At 37.0% G+C, this 15,633-nt stretch overlaps 1 protein-coding gene across 7 annotated transcripts in view; it reads left to right on the top strand.

Moving 5' to 3' along the window:
• Atp9b (ATPase phospholipid transporting 9B (putative)) overlaps nt 1–15,633 on the top strand; it is a 278,807-nt gene that overhangs the window by 193,668 nt on the left and 69,506 nt on the right. For all 7 annotated transcript variants that reach the window (XM_010605561.3, XM_010605560.3, XM_010605556.3 and 4 more), the window contains 2 exons: nt 7,660–7,772; nt 11,197–11,445. In XM_010605561.3, coding sequence (XP_010603863.1) covers nt 7,660–7,772; nt 11,197–11,445 — 362 coding nt within the window. The remainder of the gene's footprint in view (nt 1–7,659; nt 7,773–11,196; nt 11,446–15,633) is intronic.

Below are 15,633 nucleotides of genomic sequence, written 5' to 3'. Positions count from 1 at the left end.
CTCTCTCTCTCTCTCTCTCTCTCCCCCCCCCTCTTCCTCTCTCTCCCTCTCTCTCCCTCCCCTCTGTATCTCTCCTGGAAATTGAACTGAGCTACATCTCCAGCTCATTTTTATTTTATTATTTTTTAAATTTTGAGACAGAATCTTGCTAAGTTGCCCTGCCTGAGCTGAAATTTGGGATCTTCCTGCCTCGGCCTCCCAGAGTGCTGAGATTACAGGTGTTCACAACCATGCCCAGACTGTTCAATCTTTTAATCAGCAGCTATTTGGCCCCAGGTTAGGAGGTATGTTTTCAGAATAGCCCTGGCATAAAACAGGTACTGGTTTCTTGGAGCTTCCTGTTTAGCAGCGGAGCTTAAGACACAGAAATTGTGAGCACTAATGACCTCCACAATGTGGTATTTCCCTTATCATAGCATCTTATATTGGTTGTTAGTGTACATTAGATTTGCATTTTATATATTATATATGCTTGTTTGTTTGTGATATTCTGGATTGATTTCAAGGCCTTCACACTAAGCTATATGCCTTGCTCTTTTTTATTTTTTATTTATAGTCAATATCTCACTAAACTGGTCAGGCTAGGATAATTTGCAGTCCTTCTGTCTCAGCCTCCTAGGGTGCTGGGATTACAGACATAAATCACCAAACTCAGCTTTGTGATATAATTTTTATGAGATACATAGTATATAGATCTCATGGTTCACTGTTAGTGTCTATTGTGATTTTGCTGATAATTTAATTTCATTGTCAACATATATAAACCTAACAATTTGAACCTTCTAGTTTAAAAAATCTCTATATTTGATGTTTTATAGTTTTGTAAATTCTCTTAATAAAAGTTTGTTGTATTTTAGAATGTTATACAAAATGTAACCACATAGGATTTTGGAGTTTATGTTTTCACATGATAAAACGCTACAATGCAATAATTATACCTAATCCTAACTTGATTTTGTAATTAGGAAGGAAATAACCTTAACAGAATGTGTCCATGTATACAGAGCAGAAAGGGAAACCCTCAGGGCAATCTCAAGATAAATAAAGGGAACCTTCTAAACAGGTCCGAGCTTCCGAAAGGTTCTTATAGAGCACCAGTACATTTAATTCAACTCTTCCTATGTGTGGCTGTGTTTCACATATTAATATCTTACCCTGATTACTTTGTAAAATTGTTTAGGAGTTGGGTATGTTGGTATGCACCTGTAATCCTACCTACTAGGGAGACTGGCAGAAGTTATATGAGTTCAAGACCAACCTGGGCAGCTAGCCAGACTTCATCTTAAAACAGCAACAAAAACCAAAACCATGACAAACCAAAGTGTTTAGCAACAGGAAAAATAATGTCTAGAAAAGGAACAGCCAAGAATATTTAAATCCGGGCCCTTGTGTAAATTTCATTTTTAAATCCTTGCAAAATCTTGCTCATATCTCATTTTCATTTGTATATATTTGGTAAAGTATATATTGAAAATAAGTAATGACAAGCTTCTTTGAGTGACCCAGTTCTATCCTGCATGTGATATTTATACAGCTAACCAGGTTTTGGTTGCTTTGTCATAATTTATGTTGAAGCACTGTGTATAGCCTTCAGGTCACACAGATTGTATCCTTGGGCCTAGTTAACACATGGGTACATCTCTCCATCAGTGCTGCTCCAGTTATTCAGCATGTTCACATCCACTGATAGACATGCTGGCTGTGACTGTATCACTTCTCATTGTTTTGTATCAATTGGCTGGCCAGAAATACCTGCTTCCTGAATAGCAGCTGCATTCATATATTTCATTTCCTTTATAGTATAAATGAATGGGAATGAATAAATGAGTTACTGATGCTGCCAACAGTAAATATAGTTCTCATGACTATATTATGTTTGAGACGTCATGGAAGTAAGTGGAATAATAGGAACAAAACGGCTGTCATTTGAACCCATCCAGCTGACGTATTCAGTTTTGAAGAAAAAGCATCAAAGAGAAATATATGAACTGAAACTGCTTCTGCCATTGTGCCTAGAACCTGAGATAACAATTGTAGATCTTATATCCCTGCTAACTCTAAAATTTACTGTACTCCTGCTTGACCTATTGGTTCTGACCAGTTGAGAAAATGCTCACAGCACTATCTCCAGACTACTACACTTGGGTTCACAGCCAGGTGGCTCACATCTGGACCTCATGGAAATAGTGCCAGTTACTCATTTTACCACCAGATGTTCTCACTTATTTGGTAAGGACTGGCACCTACCTCAAGGTTTTCATCTCTGCATGTGGCTGTCATATATATCCCATATAGGATCCACTGAGATATACATACTTAGGTTCAAGAGACCCACCCAAAGGGCATGTGAAGCCACAGAGCCAGAAGGTCTTTCATCTTGTACAACTTGGGCAGGCTCAGGGCAGCTCAAGAAGAATCTCAGCCCATGAAACTACTGCCTTCGTATGAGATAAGTTCACTACTTAAAGAAAAATTATCAATTAAAACTGTAGTATTTTATTATAAAAAATATTTAGATAATCTCAAAGCTTAAGTGTATGAATATAAACAAGTTGTATATATATGAACAATGAAGGTTAACACTTTTTTACGCAGGAACAGATATCAGAATTAGTATTTGTCACCAGGCTAATGATTGTGTAACAAGCCAGTCCTGCAAACATAGCTTAGGACTTCCTATTGACTATGACTCTAAACAGCTCATGATTACAATGTGATGATTGTTCACAGCATTACTGATCATCAGACAATGTCAGCAGCCGTAACCTTTGGCCTGCCCTGTGGATGTTAATATGCTGTTATGTTTAAATTCAGAGTGTGCTCTCTGAAATCTCATCTTTAAGAAGCTTAACTACAGAAATAAGATTTGATAGCTGCCTTAGTAACAACAAATATTATAAACCAGAGTCAGGAATAAATGGAGGGAAATGGACATGACCCACAGTATGAGGGATATCACTGTGGTCATTGGACGGTTTTAGGTCTTGACTGGCATGCTCCTTACACTAATCTATGTTTTGATAGCATAGCTGAGAACTACATATATGCACACATTGTGCCATTATCAAATTCTTGGTTTGACATACAAAATGTAACTAGTAAGGAAAACAAGGTGAAGGGACAAGGAATAGCTCTGTGTAACTTTCTGTGAACCTGTAATTATTTCAGAATCAAAATCAAAAGCTCAGATTGGCTTGAATAAGAGTTTTGACAAAAGGAAAATAGTCATTATGAAAGGTAAGATGGATTATCATTTTGATTGGCTTTAAAGCCACCCAATGGATTGAGTGAGGATGGAGGTGTGAATTTGGGCACTATATTGGTCCCTGACCTCTTCTTCTTGCTTCAGTTTCACTGCTGTGCTTCCCAGCCTCCATGAATTAAGCAGCTTTTCTCTTCCATGCCCTTCACCACAATGTTCCTAACTTGGAGTCAATGTATAAATGATTGAATGCTCTGAAACCTTGAGCCAAATAAAACCTCTCCTGCTTTAAATTGTATATGTTGGATAAATCCCAGTGACAAAAAGCTGACAAATACAATCATTTCTTTTCAGTTTAATATTTTTCCTTTAACTAGAATGTGTCTTATATAAAGCATATTTTATCTCTTTGTCATCACTTCATTGATTACACTGGAGAACTATAATTACCTAATGAGTTTCTGGCATTTCACATACTCAAAGTACAATCATTCCTCTCCCGGATTTCCAGCATGACAAATGTGGTACCCGGCAGGCTGTGCTTCTGTGGGGATTGAGGGGATAAAATTATATAGGGAAAATGGTAGTACAGAGTGAATAAGCATGATGACTTTTAGAGATGAATGTCCAATTACACATATTGGCTAGGAGGCTATAAATTTAGGTGTCTTTGTTGGGTGGAGGAGAGAACAAATCCTAGGGAAAGGAACCCCTGCTGTGGGTATCACATCCTCTCAGGGATTTGTGAGTTGTATAATAAAAGTAGTAGCTTATATTGGTGGATTCGCAAGATCTGGTTCTGATAACACATTGGCAAAGCACAGCTATTCGTTTCAAAGTTTTTCTTGCTTCTTTGACCAGGGTCTAGATTTTTATAGTCATCCTTAGCCATTTTCCACCCAAAAAGTTTAGCTGTAGAATGATGAATGCTATATGGTTTATGTTTATTTTAATATGACAAGCTTAAATGTTGTGATTTTTTTTTCCTTGCAAATTTAAAAACCAATCTGGGTATGGTGATACATACCTGTTATCTCAGCACTCTGGAGGCTGAGGCAGGAAGACCTGAGTTCAGGGCCAGCCTGCACTACATAGCAAGACCCTGTCTAAACAAAATAAAAATAAGAATAAAAATTAAAACCTTTTCAAATGTAAAGCATCATGTATTAGACAAAACCCAAAAGCTCATTTGAAGAGTCCAAGATGGTGGAGTTGATGTGGGCAGCAGTCTATACCTGTTCCGTGACTAGGAAATGAGACAGCTAGAAAGCAGATACTCAGTACAAAGAAAGAAGGGATCCAGGAATCATCAGAGTGTTGGCAGGAAAGCTCAAAATTGTGGCAAGACAGAAAGTCAACATAGACAAAAAACCAAAGTTGTCTGCAACCCCAACCTACTATGGGGCAGGGAACCAAATCCATCCAGCACAAGGCAAGCACAGAAAGGGTGGACAATCCCAGAGTGGATTGGTAGCTCCAGCCATAACAAAAACCTACTGCTATTGCAGGGTGTAAATCCGACGTGGGATTTACTGTGAAAGTAACCTCTGGCATAGCAGGCTAGCTTTGGAGAACAAATCTATTTTGAGTGCTTGCCAAATCTCAGTGTTTCTAGGAACCATTTTGAAAGGGGTCTTAATTGTTTGAAATTGCATTACTGTGAGGAGCAGAATTCACAGAACAACATTTTAAGGTCCCCAATGGATGGGAGACAGTCATAGGAAGTAGTCATGGAAAGGGGGAGGGCTCATTGCAGACCCACTAAGAAATTTAAGTGGTGGAGAACTTAGATGTAGAGGGTACTGTGGTTAATAGTACATTCCTCTGTTGTGAGGAGTGAAGCCCATCTTGAGTAGAATATAGCCTGTTTGCTAGCCTTGATTGCTTTGTTCCCCTCTAGCACAAAACTCTGTGGAATTTTTGCTTTCCCTAATTTTTTTGCTTGTATGCCCAAGTGTGTACATACTGTTATGCTTCTGCTTGGATGCTTGCCATAATGGGTACGGAAAGGGACCTCTGGAGCACGTAGGGCACCTCACTAGCCCATATGGCACAGAGCTATTTCAGCACAGCAGTGACTTGGAATGCGCAAAAGTACACAAATAAGCACTAAAAGCCTCAGGGGTTAATACAGCCCCTAGGGTAGACAGTGTACCATTAACTAGGCCCAGCAAGAAAGGCAGGGCAAGGGTCAGCATTCATATTGCAATAGACTGTACATGGTTGTGGAAACACAAATCCCAGGTAGACCCATTGTCACTCTCCCTCCGTGGCAGCTTCTAATTCTATAGGTCCTGGAAAGAAAACTCATCCAAATATCTCATCATGGAGGAATTTTTTTGACTGTTCTTTCCTTTTTTTTTTTTCTTTTTTTATTTGTTATTCTTTTCCTGTTTTATCTGATTTCATGTATTTTTTAATTCTTTAATTGGATTTTTTACTTAATTGCTTTTTCCTTGTTCCCATATCTTCCTTAAATCTTGTTTACTTTATGATTTTTCCTTTTCCCCATCTCTACCACTTTTATTATCACTGTATTTCCTTTTTTTTTTTTTGTACCAGGGATCAAATTTGGGTCCTTGAGCTTGCAAGGCAGGCAGCGAAACCACTGAGCTAAATCCCTGGCCCTGTATTATTACTTTTAACCTTTCTTAAATATTCAGCTTTTTCATTTACTGTACGTTATTATTATTACTTTCTTTTCTACTAGTAGTATAGTTGTTCCTTTTAATTGGCTTTGCTGAATTTTTTGTGTGGTTGTTATTACAAAAATGTGTTTTTTCTGAGTGGTGCTGGGTATCAAGCCTTCAGAAGAAGGCTCTGACCTAAAAGTGGGAGAGATGTTCATCCCATCAGATGTGTAGATCTCACAAACAACATGACTCCTATATAGGTCCACAACTCATTAGTAACAGAATACAAAAATATTGAAATGGATGAAATACTAAAGAATTCAAAAGACTGGCTTTTAAAATCATCAGTGACTGCAAAGAGGACACAAATGAACAGCTGAATGAATTAAGGAAGACAATGCAGGATATGAAGGATCAGTTCAACAACAAATTCTGAGGAACCACCAAGCAAAGTCCTCAAGTAATTATATTAACATGAATTTCAAATTACTCTGAATTCATGCAATATTAATCTGACCAAAACTCATTAAAAGGCATCACTACACATAGGAATTGGGGGCAGGTGGCCTGGTTCTATATCCTGCCTAGTATCTTTGCATTGAGCTGCATCCTCTGTTCCCCCAGTCCCTTTTTATTTTTATTTTGAGACAAACCTTTTTTAAATGGACTCTGTGTTCTAGTGGTAGTCTGTGAATTAGTGGCCTTTTTTTTTTTTTTTAAACTCAGAATACAAATCATAACCATGGGATCAATAGATATTTTCAGTATCATGTGTGGCAAAGAAAACAGAAGTTCATATTATTTGGGTGTTTCATGACTATTTAAAAAGACCAATTTCCATTGCATTTGATTGGTGGAAACGTGCATGTTCACACTTGCCACTACATCAGAGACAAGTGCACAACCCTCAAGGGAAATCAGGATTCAAGCATAGTGTATTGCAGCATATTTTATTCACATTCATAGGGTTAAACTTTCTTGTGTAGCTTTACTTACATCAAACCAAACCATGTAAGCAAGTTTATGCATCTGTTATATGTGTATTTGTAAATTAAGTGTAATGTATGATACATGACCCAACTTTACTGGCAATCCTGGTAAATAACCGTTTTGATGATTCTGCTGTGGTCTGCTGACAAAGCAAGCATTAAATAAGCACATCTTGATAGCTCTTCTTGAACTCAACTAGGGAAACTATATCCTCTTTCACAAATTTCCTGTCATTCCAAATTATCTGAATACATGCAAAGAGTTAAATATATTTAGAGTATGTTACTTCAACTAAAAATATTTAAGTTTTCAAAATCGGTTTTTTTTTTTAAACTGATAGGCACCTTAATTCAGGGATAGTTGATGTCTTCCTGAAAATGTTCTGTACTATAATTATCAAGCTGATAACTCAGTTTTCTAGTTTTAAGCCTGCCTCTTTCAGAACAGGCAGATGTTTCATTTGTACCGAATAACAGATGTAAGTTGCAAGGGACAGCCTAAACAGTGATGGCGAACCTTTTAAAGCTTTTAATGATAATAACAGCCTGCTGCGTCACAAGTGCCATAGGTTCACCCCCACAGGCCTACAATTTCTCAATAACTAGAGCCCCACCCATTGTTAAAAGTTGTTAAACGGGAGCTTTACTGCTAAGAAAAAACTTCTCACTCTTGCTGTCAAGGTTGGAGTGGTAGCAAAGAACATTCTACAGGTGCTTTGTGTCTCAACATACTGGCCTTCCTGCACAAAGGTCTGAAGAGCAGCATCAGGAATGTAAAGCAGTATGTCCGTTCTTACACTGACTGGATTAACTGGTGTTGTTGCCTTTATTTTAGGAACTCTTACCCAGAATGAGATGATATTTAAGCGGCTCCATCTGGGCACTGTTTCCTATGGAACTGATACAATGGATGAGATCCAGAACCATCTCCTGAATTCCTACTCACAGGTGTGCAAGCTTACCTCTGAATGTGCAGTTCTCTCCACAGCATCTAACACTTGAACGAAACTGAGTCTGTTATGTGCTAATCTGTAAATTGGTAACCTTCTTTGATTATTTTAGCTTTTATTACTGTGTTGCCTGTCATCAATTCTGAGTCAAACAGCTCAGAATAAGCATTTGTATGTCAGTGTAGTTATAGAAGGCATAATGGGCCTAAATCATTTATTCATACTGTTTTCTTAGTGAATAATTTGTATATATTTACTGTGTCAACAGTATTTTGAAGGATATTCAGTTCAATACTATATCATTGTTTCTGAATGCCTCTATTTTTCTGCATAAATAATAGTAATTAAAACAATCTTAAAATCTCACAGGTAAATTTTTTCATCTTTTTCAGTAAGCAAAATAGATACCATAGTCCCATGAGCCATCATGTATCAGTTACTTAACTTCAGTAATATTTATCAATGCATGACTGATTCTATTTTCACTATAGCCATTCTCTTTTTATTTTGAAGCTCAAATATCATTTTATCTTTAAATATTTATTATGTGACCCTAATCAATAAAAACTTTTTTTAAAGAATTACTGCCTCATAGGACCCATCTAAGATTATAAGAACAGGAATTACTTGTTTACAACCTGAGGATACAGCCTAGATGTCAGGTCATCTTCAGAAGAGACAGATAGACACTATAAGTAGTCCAACCCTGGCTCTGGCTCATTCTCTGTGTTATTTTGCTTTTGTTTTTTTGTTTGGGGTGCCATGATTTGAACTCAGGACTCGGTGCTTGTGAGGCAGGTGGCAGCACCCCCTGAACTAAATCCCCAGCCCCTTTTGTGCTCTTGATTTTAGTCATGTTAGGGCCTTTGTGTATATAGTATATAGTATGTTGTAATCAAATTGAGGTTTTATGTGGCACTGGCCCCATATAATATTTATATCTCATTCATTTGGATTTCTTTTTACCTGTCATAATTTGAAAATTGATTTAATATCATTAAACCTAGCAATTCAAGGAAATTAATTTAAAATGCCAGGTACAAGATTGTAGTTTGTGTCAGAAATTGTTACTTTCTCAAGTTGCTTTTCTGCTTTTTGAATACTGTACAATAGTGCATGTCATGTGGGATAAAGCCCTAACCTTCAAAGATGTAAACAATTCATCTGGGTGTTCACAGCTCAGGTGTCAGAGGGCCACATCTCTGATGTATTTACATTGGTTTGCCTCAGTCAGGATTTTGTATAAGAGACTAAATTGCACTTTCCATCTGTAGTCTTTATACTTTGGACAGAATTCAAGTATAGGATTCAATTATCAGTTATATGATCATTTTTTTGTAAACCTTTTATGTAATTGTTGCTAGTCTAGCATAGACATTACTCTTGAAATGTCACATGAAAAACATTTATTGTATGTATTGTTTTACATACTTAACTATACATGTACACACAAAAAAACATACAAAACCAAGTATCTTAATCATTTTGGATGTAATTTATTCAGATACAGGTATCAGAGTTCTATATGCCTCACTTGTCTGTATGTCAAAATTCTTTTACTCTGCTTAAGAAGTTTTCAGCTATTGGTTCTGTGAACAGTTTTTTTTAATGTCATTTGTACTTTCTCCTGTTTCTTTGTGGACTCCTATCAGTCTTACGTTATTCTTCTTTGTGTCATGTAGCAGCTGCAGGATCCATTTCTCATGGTCCCTTACTATTTTCAAGAAATCTCTCTCTTCATGGTCACTAACCACAGTCCTGTCTTTTATATCTGATGCTCTGTCTTCACATTGCCTCATTCTGCTGTGAATTCTTTCAGTAGAGTTTTTAATTTCCTGGATATCTGTTTGAATCTGTTTTATGGATTCCATTTCTTTCCTGTGTTGGGTGTTCATGGTTTCCATTTCTTTAATATGGTGGACATTCATGGCTTCCTTCATAGTCCTGAGCTCATCTTTTTTTTTTTTTTTTTTTTTATCTGTTTCTGTTCTAGAGTCTCTTTCATTTTGCTCACTATCTCTGTAGTTATCTGGGAAATCATTTCTGTTTTGAATTTTTCTAGAGCCTCATTCATCTGTTTTGTTACTTCAATTTAGGGTGTTCAGGTGGTTGATTATCAGATTTTTCCACCTCATTGCCCCCAGAATTTGCCTTTGGTGAACTGGAATTCTGGATTAGCACCTTGTTTAGGTGTCTTCTCATTTCTATTTTTGTTGTTGATGCTGCTTTTGGTTTAATTCTTGGGTTTATACCTCAATATTGCTTATTGTGAGTATTTTTATTGCTTGTATTTAGAACCCTTATGGAATGATTGCTTTTCAGATGTGTCTTCCAGGTATAGCTAGACTTCAGGTTTTAAGTCTCTAATGACTCTTAGGCAGTCTCATTTTCAGGATATCAGGAAGGACAACTGATTAGATCAATCATGACATCAACAATAGCATCAAGCACAGCTTAGAAAATGACTATCTGTGGTAGCTGTTAATCAATTTGCGTGAACTAGATCAAAATTGACGACCAGCCCAAAATATGTTTGTAGTAAGTCAACCCTTCAATATAGCAAATTTACCCTTGAGGATAAGGATGTAGAAGGAGATGGGGAGAGAGGGATAGAGAGATAGAAGGAGAGGGAAAGGTTAGAAATGAGACTAGAGGACACAAGAAGATCACACAAACTTGGGAAACCACTGAAGAAAAGAAGAAATGACAGAGTGAAGGAACAAAGACAAGAACAGAACAAACTAATGGCAACAGGGAAGCTAAAAACTATATTCACCTTAATGTCAGTTGAGAGAAGGAAAGAGAAAAAAAAATCCGAAATGTGATAGGAACAATAACAAAAAGGGAGAGAGGACTGGGCCATTTTCCTCTGAAAGTACCCACTAATGTGTCTAATTATTGTTAGTTGCAAAGCCTGACCATCCCAATTCAGAGACTATTGCAAGCCACATGATAGTAAGGGAAGAGTCTTAAAAATTCTGTTCTGCTTTTAGCTTTATCCTATTTTATTTACAGCATTTCTTCAGAAAAATGAAAGCCATTGTGAACACACCATTACATTTTGTTCTTTAACTTAATGTGTTTTTAGAAGGAATGAATAAAGAGGAATTATTGAGGACTTAACAAATCAAAGTTGTAGTTGAAGTGAATAAAATAAAAGAAGATTGTCAGGTTTTAAGTATGTTAACAAATATTTTGGTATATTTGACAACCTGGAAATACCAGAGCATTTTACATAATTTAAAAAGAAGTAAAACATATTAATGGGTGCTGTGTAGGTCATAGAATCAAATCAAACCAAACCACATTGTTTATTCCTTGCTTTTTATCATAGCTTATAAAATAATATAGATTGATATTTCCTGGGTCAACCACCTTAGTTCTGTGATCTCTAATTTTTTGTGACATTCCCTGCTTTAAAGGTGCATACTCAAGCAAGTGGAAACAACTCCAGTTCTACACCACCAAGAAAATCCCAATCTTTAGCTCCCAAAGTTAGGAAAAGTGTCAGCAGTAGGATCCATGAAGCAGTGAAAGCCATTGCTCTTTGTCACAATGTGACCCCTGTATATGAGGCTAGGGCTGGCATCACTGGGGAAACAGAATTTGGTGAAGCAGACCAAGACTTCAGTGATGAGAACCGCACCTACCAAGCATCCAGCCCTGATGAGGTAAGTCACACCCCTTAAAGAATCTTGTTTCAGGATTTATTTTTCAAAGTGCAAAGTTGTGGTCTCCATGCTTTTTGTTTGGGCTCAGTGGGCATGAGGACTTACTCTAGTGCATGGAGTGAAGGGGCTATGTCCCAGCCAGACTTCCAGAGCCTGCTCTACCTGAAGGTAAAAACCATCTGCTCCTTCTAACATGTAGCCTCCTTGCATCACACAGGCCCTTTAGATATGGACCTTTTGCCATCATGTGTCAATATGTAACAGAACACCTGAGAATAGGAAATGACAAGAAAAAATCAGTTTTACTGATTTCATAAATTAACTTGTGACAAAGTCAAATTTTAATAAAGCTGTTGAAACTTGGGACTATTATATGCTTCACTATTCAATTTCGTCTTATTTCAGTGAATCTTAACATTTGCATATTAAATTACCATTTATTTTGTTAGAATTTAAATATAATGTATCTATTTGAAAGGAGAATTAAGGACATAAGTAATTTCAAAATCTTCAGAAATGGCATAATCTTTTTTTTTTTTCCATTGAGTTTATTGGTACTTTTTAGGTATGTAGTACAGTTATATTCATCATCAAAGGATCTTGTACCTTTACATGACAGATCTTGGTTCTCATTTTTTCTCCATACTCCTGTCCTCCCTTCACTCCCTCCACCCTTCCCTATTTACAAAGACTTTGTTTCCATTTTTCTCCTTTTCTCATATTTTTTCTTTTCCCTTATTTCCTTTCCCTCCCCTTCCCATTTCCCCTACACCTTTAGCCCCTTTCTTCCTGTTTCACATTATCAGTTAAAAATGGCATAATCTTAAAGCTGGTAAATTAGTCATTTCTAACTTTACATCATTCTTTCATATGCAGACTGTTAAAATTCATTATTAAGATATTCCACCTCCTATGTGGTCTTAGCATGTTTTGTATGCAGTTTTGTACCTACTGTCTCTTCAGACTTCTTGAGGTCATCCTGTAAAGTGTTCAATCCAGCTGTAAAAGCAGTGTGATCAAATTGGCTTTCTCAAGTACCTTATAAAATCAGGTCATATTAGTAAATAATTAGAAAAATCTGTATCTCCAATCAAAGTAAAAAGTAAATCTGATCTAATGTTTTAAAGTAAGGAGCCAATGGTATGACTAAGAAGTTTATTGCAAAAGAGGAAAAATATTTTTGCCATAAAGCGTCACAGTCAAGAAATGAGATGCTTTCTTACTTGGATGGTGGACAGTGCAGGTGCTGGAGAAGTGAGCAGGAGTTGTAACCTATCCATTCTCTGGTGGGCACCCAAAAGGGGCAGCTTGGAGAAAACTGGAGTGCCTCAGACATTAAACAGCGTCACCGTATGGCCCAACAAGTACACTCCTAGGTATATACTCAAGAGAAATGAGAACATATATTTACACAAACACTTGTACATGTGTGTTCATACGTTACAGCTAACAGGTAGAAACAACCCAAGTGGTTTAGACACATAGTCTAATATTATTCATTCACAAAAAACAGTGAGGCACTGACACATGCTGCAGTGTGAGTGAACCTGGAGAATGGCATGCTCTGTGAAAGAAGTAACAAAAGGCCACCATTTACATGAAATGTCTAAGATAAAATCTATGGGGATGGAGTGCAGATTAGTGATTGCCAGTGGCAGGGGTGAGACGAAAAGGTATAGAGGTTTCTTTTCTGTGGGAGAAATATTTTTAAACTTACTGTTATGATGGTTATAAAACTCTGAACATACTAAAATTCATTGAATTTAATTGAGTCTATTGGTATATTTTAGGTATACAGTGAAGTTAAATTCATTATTGGGATCTTGTACCTTTACATGACAGATTTTGGTTCTCATTTTTTCCCCTTGTCCCTGCCCGCCCTTCACCTCCTCCTCTCCTCCCCATTAACAAACACTTTATTTCCATTTTTTCATTTTCTCATGTTTTTTTTTTCTTTTCCCTTATTACCTTTCCCCTACCCTTCCCACTTTCCCTACACCTTTAGCCCTTTTCTTCCTATTTCACATTGTCAACAATCCCTGGTACCTATTGCTATATTGCTGCATTATATATTGCTGATGAAAATATATGTAAGTTATAGCTGTGAATTTATTAACATGTTAGGAAGTTACTAGAACAAATTTAAAGCCCCAGGAAGAGAGAAAGGAGTAGATAAATGTGTTTTCAGAAGAGAGAAGGAGCTCTGCTCTCTGTAGATGAACAAGGATGGGAAGCAACTTTTATATTTCCCAAATTTTACTTCATCCAGAAGCAAGAGTTTCTTGTATCTTATGCACACTTCCAGAAGACAAAGTATTCTTTCTTTTGTTGTTGTTGTTTATGGCTAGGAAAAAACAGTCGTATCTCCTTTTCTAAGAAAGTTGGTTGTAAACAGATCAGGCTGCCGAGAAGATGGGTGGTCTATTCTTGTGCAGACCAGGAACCTCTTTTCTGGGGAAAGACAGATTTTCATGTCAGCAGTGTTCTTACACATCAGGTAAATTTCTAGGCTTTTTTCCCTTTTTTCTTGTTTAATAGCTATCTTTTATGTATACATGCTAGCACCTCAAGTCCACAAATGATGCTTTTTCACAGATCTAGTGGTAGTTTGCAGCTCTCTATTCTGAGAATCCAGGACATCTCACCCACATTGGGGAACCACCTAGTTCTATCAGTCTTTCACTTTGCCTTATTTTGAGGCTGAAACCTGATACTAACATGTGATAAACTGGGGGAGATGTGAAGATATGTTACCCTCTTCCGCTGAGGATTGTTTTTGAACACTTTCAGAGGAAGTAATTCAACAGCGACCTTCAAGTTATCAAGAGGATATAAAGATACCTTGTTCTGACATCATAATGATAAGGACAGTGAAAAGAGATTCTATACCAACAGATTTATGATATTTTATAAAGTATACTACTGGTAAATTTTGAAGTTTATTTTTAAACTAGTTCTATAAACGTTTCCTTTCTTTGATCAAGATATATTACTCTGACCAAAATAAACCATTGCAGACATTATGACATTTCATTAACCATGTTAGAGCATAAAGCTGGTTCAAAAACAGAGAGTGTTTCTTTAAACTGGAGAAGCTAAGAACCTGTGACTATTCCCTTCTTCTCAGACTCAGAATGTCAAAATGTGTGTTTCTTTGCTCTAAGCCCATTGCATTTCTGTTCTCTACACAGTACCACATGATCTTAGCAATACCACATGCATGATCTCACTGTCACATGTGGAAGCCTGCATGTTTTCCTTTCCTTCACCTCATTTTCAGGTCTACCAGCCACCACATTTGAGTCTACAACTCTAATAACTCCTCCTATTTTATTGAATGCACTTCTATATGACCATGCAGCTGTCCCTGGACTTCTGCTTTCAGGGAGCATTTTGTTCTTGGGCCCACAAGTCCTCCTTATCTGAAGCCTCTCTGCCTAACCCATACGCCCACAGGTCATCTCTGCTAATTCCTAAATGTTAACCACAGCACTGCTGTGTTGTCTAAAATGCTTTCCCTGATTCATCAGCAACCAATAGTGGTGGGCATATCTACATTGGATGGCACCTTCTATGGATTTGTGCAAAGGGACTTTATTTTTTTCTAAATATTGTTATATGACTATTTGAAGTTTTACAGTATGCTAACTTTTATAATGAGAGTTTCTTAGTCAACAAAAAAGATGAATAAAGATAAAGAAATACTTTAAACTCCACATCAGCATCACACAAAACTACTGCCTGGGTCATTGACTTCCTACATCTTGAGACACTTCCTAGGTTTGTCAGTGGCTCTGTGTCCTTAGGGTTTCTTAGTTCCTTTGATACCCCATTTGAACTTTCTGTGTGTCCCCCTCGCCTCACTTAAACTGCAGATTCCTTGGATAGCAGCTATGCCTCGGTACTGCTGTATTTATTCATGACCATGTTTGGAGTGTTAGCATGGACTCAAGCTGTGTGGGAAACAGACTACTGGTCACTGGAGATAGTGAAGTAAGCATATGTTTTATCTGTCTCTTGTAGGAGGGTGGAACATAAAACCATATCACTTGAAATTCCAATAGTAGCTAATTCCTATAACTCAGCAAGACTCCAAAGTTTAGATGGAGTTTGTGTCATTGGTACATAATGAAACTGATGAAGAACTTAAGTTATTTCGTGGAATCACATTGCCACTTCTCTGGTTTC

This window comes from Fukomys damarensis, unplaced genomic scaffold, assembly GCF_012274545.1.
Source record: "Fukomys damarensis isolate Sample0158 unplaced genomic scaffold, DMR_v1.0_HiC HiC_scaffold_30, whole genome shotgun sequence".
NCBI lineage: Eukaryota > Metazoa > Chordata > Mammalia > Rodentia > Bathyergidae > Fukomys > Fukomys damarensis.
This window is presented reverse-complemented; position numbering and strand designations above follow the sequence as displayed.